This window comes from Ipomoea nil, unplaced genomic scaffold, assembly GCF_001879475.1.
Source record: "Ipomoea nil cultivar Tokyo-kokei standard unplaced genomic scaffold, Asagao_1.1 scaffold0813, whole genome shotgun sequence".
NCBI lineage: Eukaryota > Viridiplantae > Streptophyta > Magnoliopsida > Solanales > Convolvulaceae > Ipomoea > Ipomoea nil.
Window position 1 is genome coordinate 645,459 of NW_017617241.1, and position 18,803 is coordinate 664,261.

At 38.6% G+C, this 18,803-nt stretch overlaps 4 protein-coding genes across 5 annotated transcripts; 1 reads left to right on the forward strand and 3 right to left on the reverse strand.

Annotated features, from left to right (window-relative positions):
* Nucleotides 1-81: 81 nt before the first annotated feature.
* On the forward strand, nucleotides 82-2,204 carry LOC109178349 (succinate dehydrogenase [ubiquinone] iron-sulfur subunit 2, mitochondrial-like). Its single transcript, XM_019327997.1, has 2 exons — nucleotides 82-800; nucleotides 1,779-2,204. Exons 1-2 carry the CDS (start codon nucleotides 151-153, stop codon nucleotides 1,957-1,959), a joined length of 831 nt encoding a protein of 276 aa, XP_019183542.1. The 5' UTR covers nucleotides 82-150; the 3' UTR covers nucleotides 1,960-2,204.
* Nucleotides 2,205-2,678: 474 nt separating this feature from the next.
* LOC109178128 (peptidyl serine alpha-galactosyltransferase) lies at nucleotides 2,679-8,450 on the reverse strand. The gene is made up of 8 exons (XM_019327672.1): nucleotides 7,906-8,450; nucleotides 7,148-7,318; nucleotides 6,804-7,047; nucleotides 6,468-6,668; nucleotides 5,174-5,652; nucleotides 4,592-4,756; nucleotides 3,932-4,175; nucleotides 2,679-3,816 (listed from the first exon to the last, which is right to left on the reverse strand). Exons 1-8 carry the CDS (start codon nucleotides 8,199-8,201, stop codon nucleotides 3,097-3,099), a joined length of 2,520 nt encoding a protein of 839 aa, XP_019183217.1. The 5' UTR covers nucleotides 8,202-8,450; the 3' UTR covers nucleotides 2,679-3,096.
* Nucleotides 8,451-9,725: 1,275 nt separating this feature from the next.
* On the reverse strand, nucleotides 9,726-11,533 carry LOC109178133. 2 transcript variants are annotated; one of them, XM_019327680.1, is made up of 4 exons: nucleotides 11,407-11,526; nucleotides 10,454-10,561; nucleotides 10,201-10,265; nucleotides 9,726-10,107 (listed from the first exon to the last, which is right to left on the reverse strand). In XM_019327680.1, the coding sequence occupies exons 1-4, from the start codon at nucleotides 11,494-11,496 to the stop codon at nucleotides 9,960-9,962; spliced, it is 411 nt and encodes a 136-aa protein (XP_019183225.1). In that variant the 5' UTR covers nucleotides 11,497-11,526; the 3' UTR covers nucleotides 9,726-9,959. The 2 variants fall into 2 exon arrangements, with proteins under 2 accessions (XP_019183225.1, XP_019183226.1); XM_019327681.1 differs by having other exon boundaries at nucleotides 9,994-10,107; nucleotides 10,206-10,265; nucleotides 11,407-11,533.
* Nucleotides 11,534-14,376: 2,843 nt separating this feature from the next.
* On the reverse strand, nucleotides 14,377-17,722 carry LOC109178130 (probable carboxylesterase 11). Its single transcript, XM_019327677.1, has 2 exons — nucleotides 16,602-17,722; nucleotides 14,377-15,236 (listed from the first exon to the last, which is right to left on the reverse strand). Exons 1-2 carry the CDS (start codon nucleotides 17,465-17,467, stop codon nucleotides 14,699-14,701), a joined length of 1,404 nt encoding a protein of 467 aa, XP_019183222.1. The 5' UTR covers nucleotides 17,468-17,722; the 3' UTR covers nucleotides 14,377-14,698.
* Nucleotides 17,723-18,803: the final 1,081 nt, after the last annotated feature.

Sequence of the window (18,803 nt, forward strand, 5' to 3'; positions counted from 1 at the left end):
GTACTCATGCCCAAATTGGTCATTCCAAACGTTACCTCACCCAAATGCCCGAAAACCCCGCGGCTAATCCGAATAATATCATTCGATTAAAGCGAATTTATTTTCCAGTTTTCTCTTTTCTCCGATCATTTGGTTATTGGTTTTCCGGCCATGGCGTCCAGTTTGGTCCGACGAGCGATAACTAAGGTGTCATCCTCCCCGGCGGCGAAGATGACTTTGGCGAGAGCCCACGCTTCGGAGGCGAATGCCCCGCAGGCGACGGCGAGCGCGAAAATCAAGAAGTTCCAAATTTACCGGTGGAGCCCCGAGAACCCACAGAAGCCGGAGCTGCAGGAGTACGAGATTGATCTGAAGGAGTGTGGGCCGATGGTGCTGGACGCTCTGATCAAGATAAAGAACGAGATCGACCCGACGCTGACTTTCCGGCGGTCGTGCCGGGAGGGCATCTGCGGGTCGTGCGCGATGAACATCGACGGCAAGAATGGGCTGGCCTGCCTGACGAAGATCTCGTCGGGGCCGGACTCGATGGTAACGCCGCTCCCACACATGTTCGTGATCAAGGATCTGGTGGTGGACATGACCAACTTCTACAACCAGTACAAGTCCATAGAGCCATGGCTGAAGCGAAAGAACCCGCCGCCGATCCCCGGCAAGGAGGTCCTCCAGAGCAAAGCCGATAGATCTAAGCTCGACGGCATGTACGAGTGCATTCTCTGCGCCTGTTGTAGCACATCCTGCCCTAGTTACTGGTGGAACCCTGAGTCTTATCTTGGCCCCGCCGCTCTCCTCCATGCCAACCGGTAATCCATTTTATTTCTCTATTATTCAATGAAATTGACATCTTTATTTCTTTTTATAAACATCTCTTCAGGAATGCATTTATTTTGGACTTGCATTTGCACCAAGTTTCTTTCTTTCTGTAAACATTTGGTCAGGAATGCATTGTTATGTGAAGTATTTGGACTTGCATTTGCAAGAAATGTGTGTGTGTGTGTCAGTTTCAAAAATGGATACAATAGTCTCTTTCATTTACGGAGAAAGCCCGCATTTTGACCTTAGCCGACAAAGGATCACAAGATCACAAGTTAAACTAGTCTAGTTACCCATAGCTGATAGACTCAAATCAAAAAGGTCAATAGAGAGCTGCGATGAACTTGGAATTTGTGGTTACCAAGCGAACGGTACAACCAACTTGGCTGGGGTTACTTGATAGAGTAGTCTCTGTTGGCAATGTTAAAAGGCAACGCGTTTGACATAATTTTCCGTGTATATATATGTATATATGTGTGTGTGTGTTTGCAAGAAATGTGTGTATTTGTGTATATCTCAGTCTAGAAATGGATATAGTAGTCTATTGACAATGTTGGCAATGCATTTGACACTTTGACATAGTTCTGTATGTATATTTATGAAGCATTTGGAGTTCTTTTTGCAAGAAATGTGTGTGCATTAGTGTATATCTCAGTCTAAAACTGGATATAGTAGTCTATGGACAGTGTTGGCAATGCATTTGACATCGTTCTGTATGTATATTGTGAACTTTTTGGAGTTTGTTTGCAAGAAATGTGTGTGTATTAGTGTATATCTCAGTCTACAAATGGATATAGCAGTCTATTGATAATGTTGGCAATGCATTTGGCATAGTTCTGTATGTATATTTGTGAACCTTTTAGAGTTGTGTGTGTATATCTCGGTCTAAAAATGGATATAGTAGTCTAGTGACGATGTTAAAGGCAATGCATTTGACATAATTGTGTTTATATATTTGTGAAATGCAGATGGATAATGGACAGCCGTGATGAATACACCAAGGAGCGTCTGGAGGCAGTTGATCACGAGTTCAAACTTTATCGCTGCCATACAATCTTGAACTGCGCCAAAGCTTGCCCAAAGGGATTGAATCCCGGGAAGCAAATCCAGAACATCAAGGCACTAGAGGTTAACAGGCGGTTCGTATGAGTGTGCGATGATGTTTACCATTCGAAGGAGGTTCCATTGGATAGAAATAATGTGTGCTTGCCATTTTAATGTGCAAATTTTCCGTACAAACAATGTACTTGACCTTTAGATCAAAGGTCCTTGGTTTTTCAATTTTCCTCAATTCACTTTTGTAGGTTGTCTTCTTCCTTGTAAACTGTTTTATTAGTTCATTATCCTCCTTAATACAAGCTGATTTGCATTCTGCAGAGATTCATTTTTGTATATGTATGCATTTGTGGTCTGTTAATGTGTACATTAATCAGCAGTGCTTTGGGATTGAATTCAAAGTTTGTTTGCATTCTTGGAAATGTATGTTTTTTTGGATTAGGATAGTCTATAGGTTGATGACATCAACCTATCGGACCAGGGTGTGAGAGCCCTGGAGAGTGGAGGTGAGGATTTCACCTTCACGAGCTCTGGGGCGAAGGATTTCACCTTCACGAGCCCTGGGGATAAAGGATTTTGCCTTTTGAAGGTGAGAATATCATAAGCTTCTCACGAATATACAAGAAGTCCATAAAGAATTCTAGAAATCACGAAGAAATGAATATTAAGAGATAAATTCAGGAAGAGAAATAGCATTTTTTTTCTTCATGATTGATTGAAATTCTATAAAAATAGGAACTGATTCACATGGAGTACATGTTTTCCATTAACTCAACCCCCTAAAGAAAGTAGGAATTGGAAACATAATCCCAGAGAAAGACTAAAACTGCAAAACTTGGCAACAAATAATACAAAAAAGTTGTGAAATTCTTGTTTCTCTCTTTCTTTTGTTTGTAGAATATGCTACACAAATGTTAGAAGAATTGAAGGAACAGAAGAAAAACACTGGAAAAGTGGTATCTGAGTATTATTGTTCAGCCTGTCAAGCTTGGTTTGTTTTCACTTGTGCTTATGTACCCTCCAGTTTCAGTTGACATCTTTCTTTACCAGGACAATGGAATACCAAAATTACATCCCTTCACAATAACCAATCTCGTAATCTGGAAGACCGACTTGATCTTAATGCTAAAAAGAGTTGTGTTTACATTTCCAAAGAACTTCGACTTGGGCTTTGCTGGGTTAGATAAATCTATGCTGCATTTTTTTGTCTCGTTAATATCTCAAAGGTGGTTATGCAGTTTCAGTACTTCGAAGATGCCTATCGTTGCCATTCCCATCCCAGAAACCCGAATGTGAGGCTCTTCTCTTGGGCTTGTGACTTTTACCTCTTCTTTTCAGTCCCTTACGACGTGAAAGCATCATTGACATTACTGCCAAAAACGCGAGAATTGAAACAGCCCACAGCACAATGATCCAAAACCTCATAGAATTGAATGTTCCATTTGTCCCTTCAGGCGGCTGCAATGATTCTTGAGAATCGTTTTTCGGAACAGAATCATGCTTCATGACTTGAATATCATCAACACTTTCATCGATTTTCCCAAACTTCCTCGGTGTAGCACTCTCAATAGTTGGTTTAGTCTGATTAGGTTTTACGGTCTGACGTCTGGTCTCTTTAGTTGAAGCCAAGGAATTGGGATCTGGGCATTTCCTTCTCTCGTGGTGTAGGCGTAGAGCTTCGTTTAATTTACTTCCACATTCTATGCTAAGCAAGTCACGTTGTAATGCATCATTATCAGTTTGAACTAGAGTTTTTGGATCAGGAGGGTCGGGAAACTTAGCCCAACATTTGTTAACCAAGTCGACATGCCTCCAGTTTGCTTTATCGAAGCTCCAGTTTCCAACCCTAAATTCCAAACCATAATGGAATACTCTATACTTGACACCAGGCACAGGAACGTATCCAGGGTATATAAGAATCTCGTTGCTTATGATGTGCTTCAAATTCAACTATAAAAGAAACACGAGCGAATGAGCCATCATAAATGTCTTGAAAAAGTCTAAATAACACATTGATGCTAAAATGTTAACAAGTAACAACACAAGTAAAGGTTAATAAAAGTACCTCAGCAGCACCAAAGGAGTAGCCATACATCTCACTGATCCATCCGGATTCATATACATCTCCCGTAATGTCCTTGGACCAATGAGATCTGTCAGCTCGGACTTCCTCAGTTTTGTGCAGCCACAGCATTGCAAATCTCCGAAGATCATCAATGTGCATTATGATCACACCGCCAACCTTGTTGCAAGCTTCAGGATGACGAGTATGGAGCTTCGCAAGCACATTGTCGCAGCCAATCAGGTAGCTGAACCAGTGCAAGAAGAATAATGATTCAATAATAGAGCGATTACTGTCTATGTGTTGGGCGTCGGCCAGGTCGGCCGAGTCCAGCCCCTGCTTGATTCGAGACGTGGTGTTGTGGCTTACCATGGAAGGATGTGGTTAAATGGTTAATGTCCACCTACTTATCACCAATTAGTGTTAAGTAGGATATGACAACCAGATAGCCAAAAAACTCTGTGGTTAAGCATGTTTGACTTACAACAGTGGTTAAGCGTGTTTGACTTACAACAGTCACATGATGGGTGACCTACTGGGAAGTAAGCATAGTGCAGTGTTGAGATCCAACACTATGAAAGCAATGCAACTAAACGATTTTTTCTATTTTAAAAAAATAGCGGGTCTTGACTAAAAGGGAAAATAATACTCTAGTTTTCTTACTCATATGGGGTTGAAACTGGTCGGCCACGGGATGCATTGAACTCCCACGGTGTTATTGGTCCTCTCATGATCATATCGGCATCTAAGATAACAATATACTGGGCATCAACCTTCACATGATTAAGCCAATGAAGGACTGCAGCTGGTTTATTAATTGCAGGATACCTGACACCACAAACCAAAAGTGTCAAATTTATTTCTAGCACTTCAATTCAACTTCACATGTTACAGGCATGAGCCCGCAAGATGAAAATCAATAAGTGAATCATCCTAGAACATCAGAGAAAAGCATAATAAGGGTCAAATAGGCCATCGAACTGAACCTAAAAAAAAAAAAAAAAAAAAAAAAAAAAACTACAATTGAATCCCTAAACTAACCAATTTCATACAATTAGTCCAATTTGCAGGCTTTTTAAGGTTTCTAACATGTCACTCCAAATTTAAAATATTTTTTAAAAATAATTATTTAAAAAAAAAAATAGAAAATCAAGGACATGATAACTATTCTACTTTTTTTTTTTTTCTGGATTATATCATTATAATCTTTGATAGGCTAAGTATGAGCAGTGAATCGGGCATTACCAATCTCCAGTCAATGGATGTCGACTCATGGATGGAACATAGTGGGTAGGAGCCAAATCATGGCCTTTATATTGCTTCAAGTCCTCTTCTGTACAGCTTAGAAGTCTCGTGATATTTCCAGGTTGACCACTCTGGTAGAAACTGTGGACGAGCCCAACAGTTTGCCAATCGAAATAAGTTGAGCATTCGGTAGAAAAAATGGTGTGAATTTTGGGATGTGGCTTTTCTGGCTCCTTAGTGGCTTGAGAAACTTCATTGTGAAGCTCCATTGTTTGTCGGCTTCTAGGAGTCAGAAGCTTAGGTTGAGTAAGGTCAGCAAACGTTTTGCTCTTTAAGAAGCTTAGATACTTTGACCACTTTGGTTTGGGACATCCAAAAGTAGCATGCTGCAATAACAGACCTTCATTCAGAGTATTGATGCATTCTAAATTCAGAAACAGTGCTCTCCTTTTCATAGGTTCAACTTCCATTTCTTTTATCTGCGAAAGGCAAAAGGTCTTTTTAGCTTTTACGGAAATTATGCAAGAAAATGGATTCTGGAACCATGCTAATCCGAGTTAATACCCAATTTAGTCCTTGACTATAGTGGTTGGTTTTTCTTTATTTTGTCCTAAACAACTTTTTGTGCTTAATTAGGTCCTCGACTTTGATTTTTTGGGTATACCCAAGGTTTCCACCGTCGGACACAGTGACTAATCCCCTCGTTGAATTGTAGGCACCTCTTTTGGGTGGGACAGCTGGCCTGGAGATTTAAGGCTGCTCCATTCCCAAAGCCAATGATCGAACCGTTGACCTTTGGTTAAGGATGGATGAGTCCCTTCCACTCAACCACACCCTCCCGGTTGTCCTCGACTTTGATGGTTTTACCCAATTGAGTCCTCGTAGTTAGAATCAAGGGCTAAATTAAGAAAAATCAGTATAGTCGATGACTAAATTGGGTAAAACCACTATAGTCGGAGACTAACTTGGGTAAAACTACTATAAGTGAAGACTAAATTGGGTATCAATAGAGGTGGAATTACCAAGTTATTTTAATAGAGGACTCAATTGAGAAAACCATCAAAGTCGAGGACTTAATTAAGCACAAAAAGTTGTTTGGGACTAAATCGAGAAAAATCACTATCGTCAAGGGACTAAATTGGGTATTAACTCATGCTAATCCTTACGATACAAGAATGAAGAACCTTGAAGTGACTAATAATTCCGAGGAGCACATATACTTTCATGGTTATGTTAACTATCTTATACTGGTCTATGAAGTTAACTATCTTAGGTGAAGCATTTAGTATTTTACCTCTCTGGGATAAGGAGGCTCCGGAAATAGGCGACCACAATCATAAACAATGTTGTCTTCATGATGCTTAAGCTTACTGAAACTCCAATTTCCAACACTAAAAGGCAAGCCATAGTGCAAAAGAATAGGTTCAATACCCTCTCGGGGAATATAGCCTGGGTAAATCATAAGATTATCATTAATTTTGTGTCGGAGTCCCACCTGAGACCCAAAAAAAAAAAAAAAAAAAAAAAAAAAAAAAAAAAAAGGGTAGATATTAGAATTCCCGCCTACAGAAATGAAACATGAAACAGACAACAGGAATAACCAAAAAGAAAAACAAAGGAAACAACTTACTTCTGCAGCGCCAAAAGAATATCCATACATTTCACTTATCCACCCCGAATTATATATATCACCCGTATAGTTGGTGGCCCAGTGAGCTCTATCTTCCCTTACTTCCTCGGTTTTTGAAAGCCACATGGGTGCCAAAGCACGAAGATCATCTATATGCATCGCCAGAAGCCCCCCAACCTTGTCACAAAGTTCAGGGTGTGTCGTGTGCAGTTTGGCAAGAACATTGTCGCATCCAACCAAGTACCTGAAAGTGGAACGAGAAATAGTTTCCATAAAGATAAAGAGAGAGCAACTGACCAAAAATCAAAATAAACAACAAAAGAATAGGAACAAACAGGTCTTACCCATAATATGCGGCAACAGGCTTGCCTTTCTCAGCACCAAGCTCCCATGGTATGATTGGGCCTCGGATAATCATGTCTGCATCTAGAATAACAACCCAATCAACATTTTCTGCCTCTTTACTGTGCTTAAGCCAGTGGACAACACCAGCTGGTTTGTTAATTGCGGGATACCTGAAGATACAGAAAGAGCTAAATTTATCTTCTCTGATTCTCTCTTCCCTTATGTGCATTACAAGAAATTCATATTAATAAGATCAGAAAAAAAAAAAAATTGTTCTTTATGGTGACAAGTTTGTCAGTTTGACTTCCCATAAAAGACTAAGTCTTTTTAAAACAAAGAACACAATTAGCGGGGGCAACCCCAGCCAAGTTCGTCTGCCTGTTGACTTGATAACCACAAGGTTACAAGTTCAACTTCCAACTGGAGCGAACTATTAGCCTTCTTGATTTGAACCAGTCAGTTATGGCCAACCTAGCAACCGGTTTACCTAGTGGTCCTTTGCCGGATAGGATCACATGGCGGGATTTACACAATTAGCTAATTCTGCAATAAAATTTACAGAGAAAGTGCATACTCCAACAAACACCCAAAGAACACCAAAACAAGACATCAAAGATTAAGTGGGAACACACACATATTTGATGGGCAAGTTGAAAGCCTGTATGAACACTGAATTTGAGTGTCTAAGAATGAATGAATTTCAAGCTTGAAAGCAATGCAAATGCAGAAAGATAGAAGGATAAAGGAAGTAGTGTACCAATCACCAGTCTTGGGGTGTCTGCTCATGGAAGGGACCTCAAGAGTGGGAGCCAAGTCCATGCCTCCATAACTCTTCTTCTCCTCATCGGTGCAGCTCAGGAGTCGGGTAATCGGGCCGGGCTGCCCCGCCTTCCTGAAGCTGTGCATGAGCCCCACCGTCTGCCAATCGAAGTAGTTCTGGCACTCCACCGAGAACAGCGTGTGGATCCTCCATGGCGCCTCCTGGGATTGCGCCCACCCGCCACTGATCAGCGCCACCGCCACAACCACCAAGAATGCGGCAATTCTCGCCATCAGACCGCCAGAAATGGAAATGGGTATTGCTCAAACGATCTTAATTTCATGGTTTTGGCATTTTGTGCAAAAAAGTCAATGCCTTTTTTTGGTGTTATTTTTTTTTTCTCAATCAAGTTCTTTTTCCCTGGTAAACTCAGATCTTGAACGAGTGGAAATAATGATTAAAAATTCATTGATGATCTGTAAACTTTCAGATGATACATCGTCATCACAACCATGTTGTTCATGCTCTCATGGATAACAAAATAAAATATAATATGAAGTCCTTGTACTATAATCAGTATTAAGTATCTTTCAGAAAAAAAATAAAATCAGTATTAAGTATTATATCATAGCATGTATCCACTAGTCTTCATGAAACAACCTTAGCGTTATAAATCTAAGTCTTAAAAAAATGAAATTTGATGTTTTTAGTCCCTCGATTATGATCATTATGTAAAATTAGTCATTCAGTTTATTATAATATAAATTTAATTTTCTAACTATTATCAAACTAGTGGAATTGATCTCTCGGAGCGAAATTAACCATTTTATTATATAGAATATTGGTAGTGGATTTTTTTATAGAGCTGTGGACAATATATCACGAATTTTTCATAGAGGTCTTGGAGAATAAGTGCGTTGTCACCCTTAAGATTATACTCAATACAAACAAGATTACTTTCAATGAGTGATTCTAGTTGACTGGTCAATAAAACAATGTGATCAGACCAAAAAAATATGAGTATTTTGGTATCACTTGAGTAACAAAATCTACCATTTTAATAATAAATACCTTCAAATAAGTGAAGGAATAAATTTACACATCAATTATTATAATTGAAATGCTAAAAATGTCATTTATCAAAAATTAAATACTTGGTGTGAAGGCACACTCACATAAAAATATCATATTATACCAAGTAGTGTTAACATATATATATTTTTCAGGCCAACTGTTATATTTTTAAATGTGTTTACAATTCAGCGATGTATTTGTCAGCATGTCTAATGATAAAAGCTTTGAGTTATACCAAAAAACAATTGTACAAACAATTATATTAAATATTACTCCGTATTTGCACCGCAATTACCATAATAATTTGACAAAGTCGAATATGTACGACAATGTGCAAGATTTGTCAAACTGATTATCCAGTAATATGTTGATGAAATGTGGGCAAGACCGCAAGATGCCAACCATCCCACGTTGTTTGACATTAATGGACTGTCACACTAATTCTTTGTTAGTTTTAGGCATAAATATTGGACTTTCATATTATATTATGATATTTAATAAATTTTAAATGAGATCGAGCTCAAGATCGATTAAGGTCAACAATAATCTTTATCGACGACTCAATCGAATACCGAGCAGATGTACCGTACATAGAGAGAGGTATACTATGGGAATATTTCCTATCAGTACATGAATATCAAATTCATACCACATTACCCTTTGGAAACTCTGGGCTTTCAACAGTTTTAAGAATGGAAGCAACTAAAACCTTCAAAACAAAGAGTGATTGGAGAGTTGGAGACTTGAGAGCAAGGTGCCATTTCATAAAGAAGGCAAAATAATGGCAAAAGGTCATAACAGTGTTTGAAAGTTCGAAAGCAGAAGTGCAGATTGACTGCCTCAGAAAACCCAACAAGCAAGCAGAAAGAAACAACAAAACGCGATTCTACACTCTCATCAACTCAATATCGCGAATTCATAAGTTCTTTTCCACGTCAAGGATGCTTGGGAAAGTCGAGGATATTTAGATCAGGTTGTCACTTTCTTCTGGGTGGATCCCGGCTTAGTCCATGCTTGTTGAGAGTTTCGACGTAATTTCTCATGAGGGAGAACTTGTTGCTCCCAAGATGGTAGAAGTAATCCCATGTAAAGATACCAGTTTTGTGCAAATCATCAAATAGCAACCTGCATTATATCAGCCAGACGCAATAATAATAAGCACATTAAACCAACCCGCTTTCATTCAAAACGCCCATATCTACAGCCGATTTACCTTACCTTACCCCATAGTTCCCTATAGGCTCTGCAGACATGATTCCAACATAACGCCTCCCAGATATCACCTGGTTTAGCGTTCACCTTAAACTTTTAGTAGACAACAAAGAACTTCAAGAAGGCAAGGAATCACATTTGGTGTAACGTTCATTTTGGAGATACATACTAAGACAAACTTATATAATAGCCAAAGACTACTAAAGAACGAGAATAAACTGCAAAAACACCGAACAAGAAGGGCTGTTCCACTTATTACCTTTTCACCACCAACAGTACGAATCTTACTATCAGCTGCTGGGCTATAAATTCTCAGATATTCAGCTGACAAATTGTATAAATTACCATTGTCGAATTCCACCTCTACCTGGGACACGATTTACTGTGACAAATGAGCTAAAATTTAACACCAGAGAGATGCCAGTACAAAATCAAACTCCACAAAAGAGAAGCAAGCGAGGAACAGCTTATGGGGAATTAATCATTTCCCAGTAGCATCATCATCGTCCATTATACAACGCATTCGACATCAATATATAGTTTCAAATCAACTCATAAACGCGGTAAATTTTTTGTTTCGAATTCATTAAATACTTAAATAGCATGAAATGATAATGACAAGTGAAACACAAAACAGTACCCATTCCAGCTGCAGAAACCACAAGCTGCAGATATCAAACTGGCAAGACTACACATTTACACAAATATAGCCTTCATACAAACTTAGAGTCCCATTGATCAGTTGCAGGATTGCAGCCATTGCATTACAAATTCGGCTTTCGGCCAAAACGACCTATTAGTCTTCATGATTTGAATTGGTATGGAGCAAATTAGGCTGCTAAAAATAGTGAATATATACATAATCAGAGGTCCAAGAAATTTAAATTCCAAAATTGATGGGCTTCTCATACTCAAAAGTTCATGTGATTAGGTCAAAACGACCTATTAGTCTTCTTGATGTGAATTGGTATGGAGCAAATTAGGCTGCTAAAAATAGTGAATATATACATAATCAGAGGTCCAAGAAATATAAATTCCAAAATTGATGGGCTTCTCATACTCAAAAGTTCATGTGATTAGGTCAAAATATTCAGGGAATTAGCAAAGCCACAAACTTCAGAGTAAAATAAGCATTGAAAATGAGAAAAGAAGAGAAAAAATGATAATAGAAAGAAGAAAAGTGGGCATAAAAGAAAGAGAATTCATACATACAGACTTGGGAGCGTGAAGAGTGAATCTAGTGAGGCGAGGACACCCCGCTGCTGCTGTCTGTATCGTTCTGTGTATCAATTTCATTTTCATTCCCTTGCCTGGTCGACTCGGTGGGTGACTCGCATTGCCGAGTCACTGATATTGCTCATGGATTTGGCCCTGGGCCTACTTTTTTATTGGGTTTTCGAGTTCATTTTCTCCTTTGTAAATGAATGATCCAATCCATTACTTCAAATTTCATTTTTAATTTCACGACATTTTAATATTTTTTTTTTAATATACAAGTATAGAGTTATTTGTTACTTTAATTATGCTCATTATTCTCAATATGGCTCAAAGACAAAAGCCTGAGTCTTCCTAGATCATCAGCAAAGAAGAGGTAGTGTGAAATACCAGTCCCCCCTCTTGATATAAGTGCATTATTTAAAATATTTCTTAAATAATTAAGAATTTGAAACCTAATTCAATATAAAATTGTCTTGTTCTCAGAAAATTTACAGTGTTTTTATTATGATTAAAAATCTACAAAAAGAAAAACACTTAATAATTTTTGTTTCTCTAACAACATTTTTTCTAGGCCAATTAACTAAGATTACACATAAAGGTTAATCAAGTATGGCCTCAAGGGATTCTGGGTAATACTAATATTGTGACACTAGCTAGCTTAACTTAATAAAGCTAAAGTAGATGTATTCTAAAGTTTAAACATGAAACCACGATTTCATCCAATATATTAACGATACTAAATTTGAAGTTGATATACTACAGACCAGGGTCCACCTTGCAAGGTGAGCCATGGTCCTAAATCACGTATAAATTGTGTTTTTTAAAGTCAAAACCCATAACAACTATAGAAGGAAATTGTAAATACAATACAATATATGATCATCATCATATCCTAGTATGTTAATATTTTGTAAATATAGTATTTGAAAGGAACGTATGAATACAAAATAAAAAAATAAAAAATGTACAAATTGTAAATTTTTAAAAGATAAGTTGTAAACACTTAATAGGTAAATTGTGAACATTATATTTATATCTAGGTGCACATTTGCAAGGTTATCAGTACTATATATTGCATGACCATTTTTCAAAATTGGGACAACCAAATGGAAGGGCACTTGTCAAAATTGTCATGTACTACGTATATATGTATACTTAGGAAGGGTATATGTATCCTATGTACACTTTGTATCCTATGTGCACTTGGTATCCTATGTGACATGAACCCCTGCAACTCTGCAAGCAAGAAAAAAAAACAGATAATCAGCAACCCAAAACTTAATATCATAACAATTGAGAAAGAACATATATATATATATATATATATATATATATATATATATATATAGTAAAATTAAATAAATAAAATTACATTCCTCTACGAAAGAATAGAAGTGAAAGAAAAGCAAATCAACAACCAACCGCCAATAACAACAGTGGCAAGAGGTGGATCCAATGTACACTATAACAACAGAAAGCACAGAAAACATTATATGAAATACAGTTACAAAAAGTAATTAAGGCCTCTAACAAACTAGGAAAGATGGATACAGTTTTTGTCATTACTAATTGTGCCAAGACCTCAATTACTTATGATACACCAACTGGTAAACCAAAAGCTATTTCAAAAGTTACTTACTGCAACACAGTTTCCCTGAAGATGGATACAGTTTTTGTCATTACTAATTGTGGCAAGACCTCAATTACTTATGATACACCAACTGGTAAACCAAAAGCTCTCTTGTGATAGGATAAATGATATCTTCTACTTTGTTTAATTTTTATGCCTAATCTTATTCTTTTAACATTTTATTGGGCTTGGGCCCTGCCGCCCTGGGCTTACTTTTTATTGGGCTTTCAGTTCCTTTTCTCCTTTGTAAATGAAATTACAGCATGACTAATAATGGGACATTTAATAATTGGTTGAGGTTATGGAACCTGAAGATACCACCCAAATGGAAGATATTTTTATGGAGAGTTATAAGTGATATTCTCTCTACAATGGATAATTTGTTATTGAATAGAGTGGATGTTGATCCAACTTGTGCCATGTGTGGTATTAATAATGAGAGTGTAATGCACTCTTTGGTGACGTGTGGATATGCTAGGACCATTTGGGCACAATCTAACCTTCCAATTCCCAATATTATAACAAATATTTTTCATGAATGGTTTAGTGCATTATTGAATGTTCTAGACACTAATGGGATCATGTTCGCAAGAGCTATCTTATACCATTTATGGAGAGCACGGAATGGAGCGGTTTGGGATGCTTGTCTTCCGTTATCCAAAAAAGTGGCCGCCGCTGCAACAGCCACCATGCATGCATGGAGACAAGTGCATATGCCGAGTACACCACCGCCCCCCATTACGCTGCCTGCTGACGCCAACACCAGCTTGGTCGAACCACCACCGTCCCCGACTGCCGCAGGACTCCCGCCACTTGCGGCAGCTGCCGATCCCATTCACTGCTATATGGATGCCGGGTATCGCCATCTGACCAACTCGGCAACGCTTGGAGCAGTATTACTAAGTGCCAACGGCGGCGAATATATTTCGGCTATATGTGCTCCGCTAACGGCTTGTTTCTCCCCCCTTATGGCCGAAGCAATGGCATGCAAAGAGGCGCTGTCATGGTTACAAGACTGTGGAGAACAACGGGTTCACCTACATACGGATTGCCAGGCTTTACAGAGACACTTGTCCGCGTCAATTACTTCATCCAGATCGTACGTGGGTTACGCATTAGACACCTGCAGGAATTACATATCAAACTTTGAAGCTTTTTCTATTAATTTCGTCCCCAGAACTCATAATTTTTTAGCTCATACTTTAGCGTCTACTGCTTTTAATTTTACTAGCGTCTACTGCTTTTAATTTTACTACAGCTATGTATTGGGACACTGTCCCTCCTGACTCTATTTCAGCTTTGATATAATATAACCACATTGGTTGCTTTCAAAAAAGAAAAGGGAAAAGAGTAAGTATATTCACCAATGATTGTACAATTCAATGATCAATAATAAATAAAATGAAGGGAATTGCGCAAAAACACAGCAAAATACCTAAAATGGGATTTGCAGTTCAAAACTACTACTCCGTATTTCTACACTCCAGTAAGCCATCTATTTTACACAAGAAAGAAACAGAACCATGAACACACAAGGACATAGCCCAACAGCTAGAGATCTATGTGGTACAAAAACCCCATTTTTAGAAACAAACCGCCCCCCTCAATCATCGGAAAAAAATGTGACAAGCCGTTATGAAGATATGGCGATTGAACTCAGTACGAGAACTCATGACCCCGAAGCGAGATGTGCTTCTTAACCCAAATGGCAATGTCCTCAGCGCATGCTTGAGCTTGAGGGGTCTTAAGAAGCATGTCTAGTGTTGCAAACTCGTGAACTGCATCCTTATAGTCTAGCACTGGGGCGTCGACATTTACCTTCCTGAGCTCCTCTGAGTAAGCAATGGCCCTGTCTCGCATCCAGTCATGCTCTGCTACTATTGTTAATGTTGGAGGCATCCGTTTTAATGGAGGCCCTCTTCCGGGGACAAGTGGATTGGCAACAGGGTGGTCTAAATTGAACTGATCCTCGGGTAATAATAGTTTCCATGCTAGTATACATGTGGCCTTGTCGTAGAAGTAGGAATTTGCAAGCTTGATCTCTGACTGTGTTGGAACAGTTCCAATGAAGAAAGGGTACATCAAAACTTGTGCCACCACCTTGACTGGGTTCAAACGCTTACCTTCCTCTATGGCTTTCCGAGCAACATAATCAGCAATATTTCCCCCACAGCTTACTCCAAGGAGGACACATCTGCATAACACATCAAACAAAGTATTGTTTATAATGCATACACATAGACACTATGAAGACAACCTCTAGCTGTTTTATAGAGAGGGACCTAACATAACTGAAGCACGCAACAAGCAAATACAATGCAAATCTCTTAAAGAATATACTTCTAGTCACATGGAGTTAATATTCTAGTATTCTACCAGATAACAATTCTAGTGAATGTAAATTGTTGCAGATCTTTTTTCCCTGCCGAGATAATGTAGAATTAGTAAGACTCAACTGGATTTGGTTTCTTCATTAATGGCATACTTCACATTGTTCATTTCTTAAATACTACGTACAATTGCATACCCTCATTCATCAAGCCTAGCACTTTTGTGAAAATTAGAAGTAGAGAGTTATTTGTTACTTTAATTATGCTCATTATTCTCAATATGGCTTAAAGACAAAGCCTGAGTGTTCCTAGGCCAACACTTCTAGACAGACTTTGTAGGAACAGAAGCAGGTGTTGGAGCATTCTATCATTTAGCATAACTGATCTGCATTAGCTGGACTGCTGGAGTGAATTATTAATTTATTTTACTGATCTGGTCTCCATTTCAGCACACGCTAAGGGAAACTTTGTATCCTGATATTCTGTTCCCCCTTCGTACGATTGAAGACTAAAGATCAAACCAAAGGGATACTGTTGTCCAAATTAAGAAAAATGGAGCTCAAATTCTATAATGTACAATGTGTCTTATACTTGAGTGCTCAATGCTCAACAACCTACAGCTCTTGAAACCATACACAGACACCTGCTCTTGCTCCACTTGGCAGTTAAACAATATCATGAATGTTGTTGAAATGTGTAATTCTCTGTGACTCTGCCAGTCTTAAGGCAGACATTGTAGACAAATTTTGTAAATGAAATGGCATGTTCATTTTCTGAATTTCAACCGGTGTAAACCTTAGTTCTCTCACCCCAAGAGTACCATAGGCTTTAGAAGTGGATGAGTTTCCTCCAGACTGAAATGTCATAGTTCTTCAGCTAGCAGATGCAGAAGGGTTCCAAGTCCCAACGTTTATTACTAGACTTTCACCATTCGTGCAGGTTTAGATTTAAATAAGGAATCTAATGAACAAATCAGCACAGTTTTCTGCCCAGCTAAGAAACTAAAGATATGAACCAACAAAATAGAAATAATAGATGCCTTTCCAAATGTGTACTAGTGTGAAAGGGCATAGTTAGATGGACATATTCTAGCCAAACTACACTCATGACCAATTTTTAGCTTAATTTTCAGTTGCATAGATTAAGATATGAACCAAGAGTCCAGGAGCCTCTGCTTCATTCAATGCAAGCAAGTACTACCAAAGAGCTGACAGGATTTGAAAGCTAACCTTGATGGATCTCCATGAGCAGCCACCCAAGGCTCCACCATTGATGCTCCAAAGGCATCGGCAATTTGCTTGCTCCCCAATGAAGATTTACTACATTCAGCCAAATTAGCTTGCTTCGCTAGCCAATGTAGCACCTTCAACCCGTCTTCAAATGCAGCCGGATATTGATTCTCTGGAGCTAACCGGTATCCAACTGCCAGCACAATCACATCACAAAGCTTTGCAATCCTCCTACAAAAGATATCATTGGCCACCGAATCATTGCTCCCGCTTACAAAACCGCCGCCATGAAACTGCAACATGACAGGCAACTTCCGAGATTTTTTAGTGGCAGGTGAGTATCCTCTATAAACCCCGTCAGATTTCAAACTGAGATCATCTGCACTGCATCCATAGCTACTTCTCCGATGATTGTTGTAATTAAAACTCTGATTACTCTCCAAGGGAGAAATTGCTCCATTGATAGAGGCGGAAGAACCATAGCTGGTCCGGCGAAGAAGTACCTGATTCGGATCAGATCCGGGAGCCGAATCAGACTTACTATTAGTAGCCCTAACCTTAGACGAAGCTTGAAGCCTGGAGTCGGCATCGGGGGAATCGAGGCAGGTTTGGGGAAGGAAGACTCGAATGGACAGAGAAGTTAACGGATCAATGTGTATATCCTTGGTGGCTACTCCGTCGGTAAAGACGGGATTAGCGGCGACGATGGACTCTTCCTCCGGCCGCGAAGTGACTCCAAACGTGGCGGTGGCGGTGGTGCTGCCGTTAGGTCCATCTACAACATGGTTCTGGATTCGATTCTGTAACCGATGCTTCAACATAAATTTGAAGAAAACACTGTACAGTTTCACACCGACGCTCGGCATTTTCTCCCCTCCACCTCTCTGCACTCTCTCTCTGAAATGTTCTAGAATGTGCAAATCTTCAAAGCGTTACAGTAGAACATCAAAGATTTCAGCAGAGAACGGAGATGCAGAAACGATGATTAGTGCGCAATCATTAATCACTGATTCATGAGATTCGTATGGCCTATTGCGGTGTTCGATGTTTTTGGGTTTTCGGGGCCGTGTCGGGGCTCCGTCTGTTGAGCCAGGTTTGTATGCTAAGGCTATCCTACACCCAGCCGCTGTTTATCTAATTATCTTTCACTCCCCTCCCTGCAGTACACTGTATCGGGTTGCCGGGTGTGGGTAGCCCCACCCGCCCAAACCCGCTAATAGTGTTTGTAGTATTTTTCTCGTTTTATTTTATGTGTCGAGTTCAATTAATAATTTATTGAGATTATTTATTATTTATTTATGAAATCAACATTATAACTTCTTTGTACTTGGTGCAAAACTTTAAGTTTGTATTGAGTTTTATTCGATAATCAATACAACTTAATGCTTTTATAATTCACCTTAGGATATTTTTGAGTATGAACATTTATCATGTGCAATTGATATGGTATAATTTTTTAAAAAATTATATATTTAGAGCAACATGAAAATTGAAAACACTATATTAAATAAAAACTTACAAATTATTGTTACAAAAAAAAAATAGATTTCATTAATTCAAATAAAATAGAATATCAATTCAACTTGAAAAAAAAAAGTATTAAATAAGCCTTATAACTTATCAAATAGTGTGCAACCTTATCAATTGAAGCTCGTTGGATTTATCTTATGCAGATTGTGTGATTGCTGATTGCAGGAATGATCGAAGGCACTTTGAGGTAGTGTCATTTAAGTATTCTCCACGATCAGTGAACAAAGCGGCTCATGTGTTAGCAAGGACAACTCGTTCTCAAACTGGTCTAGCTGTTTGGTTGTTTGCTATTCCGAGTTGTATTGAACATTTGTTTTAATAAAAGCTATATTTTCCCTTCCAAAAAAAAAAAAAAAAAAAACTATAACTTTACACAAAAGTGCAATTAATTCTCTAAACATTTAAAAAGTACAATTAAACAATTCAACTTAATAAATAGGATCAAATAAGCCATCATTGAATGTCATTATTATTCATTGACTGTCGTGGACTGCCATTGATGATAATAATCAAAGAAAAAATGACGATCGGTGACCATTTTTTAAAGAATGTGGCCATTGGTCGCCCTCTCAAGTGAAAAAGGCAGCTACAGTGGTCACCTTCTCTGGGGGAAAAGCGTCTTTGGTCATCTTCTCCGACGAGAGGCGACCCATATGTGATTGCCTTATGCTC

Bases quoted from the DNA above. Each gene is read 5' to 3' on its own strand.
- LOC109178130 (XM_019327677.1), bottom strand. From the start codon at position 17,467: ATGCCGAGCGTCGGTGTGAAACTGTACAGTGTTTTCTTCAAATTTATG. The intron at 15,237-16,601 runs GTTAGCTTTCAA...TGTGTTATGCAG, and splicing joins GCTCATGGAGATCCATCAAG to ATGTGTCCTCCTTGGAGTAA.
- LOC109178133 (XM_019327680.1), bottom strand. From the start codon at position 11,496: ATGAAAATGAAATTGATACACAGAACGATACAGACAGCAGCAGCGGGG. The intron at 10,562-11,406 runs GTATGTATGAAT...ATCGTGTCCCAG, and splicing joins CTCTTCACGCTCCCAAGTCT to GTAGAGGTGGAATTCGACAA. The intron at 10,266-10,453 runs GTAATAAGTGGA...ACGCTAAACCAG, and splicing joins GTACTGTTGGTGGTGAAAAG to GTGATATCTGGGAGGCGTTA.
- LOC109178349 (XM_019327997.1), top strand. From the start codon at position 151: ATGGCGTCCAGTTTGGTCCGACGAGCGATAACTAAGGTGTCATCCTCC. The intron at 801-1,778 runs GTAATCCATTTT...TGTGAAATGCAG, and splicing joins GCTCTCCTCCATGCCAACCG to ATGGATAATGGACAGCCGTG.
- LOC109178128 (XM_019327672.1), bottom strand. From the start codon at position 8,201: ATGGCGAGAATTGCCGCATTCTTGGTGGTTGTGGCGGTGGCGCTGATC. The intron at 7,319-7,905 runs GTACACTACTTC...CTGTATCTTCAG, and splicing joins CACCCCAAGACTGGTGATTG to GTATCCCGCAATTAACAAAC. The intron at 7,048-7,147 runs GTAAGACCTGTT...TTCCACTTTCAG, and splicing joins CCTGTTGCCGCATATTATGG to GTACTTGGTTGGATGCGACA.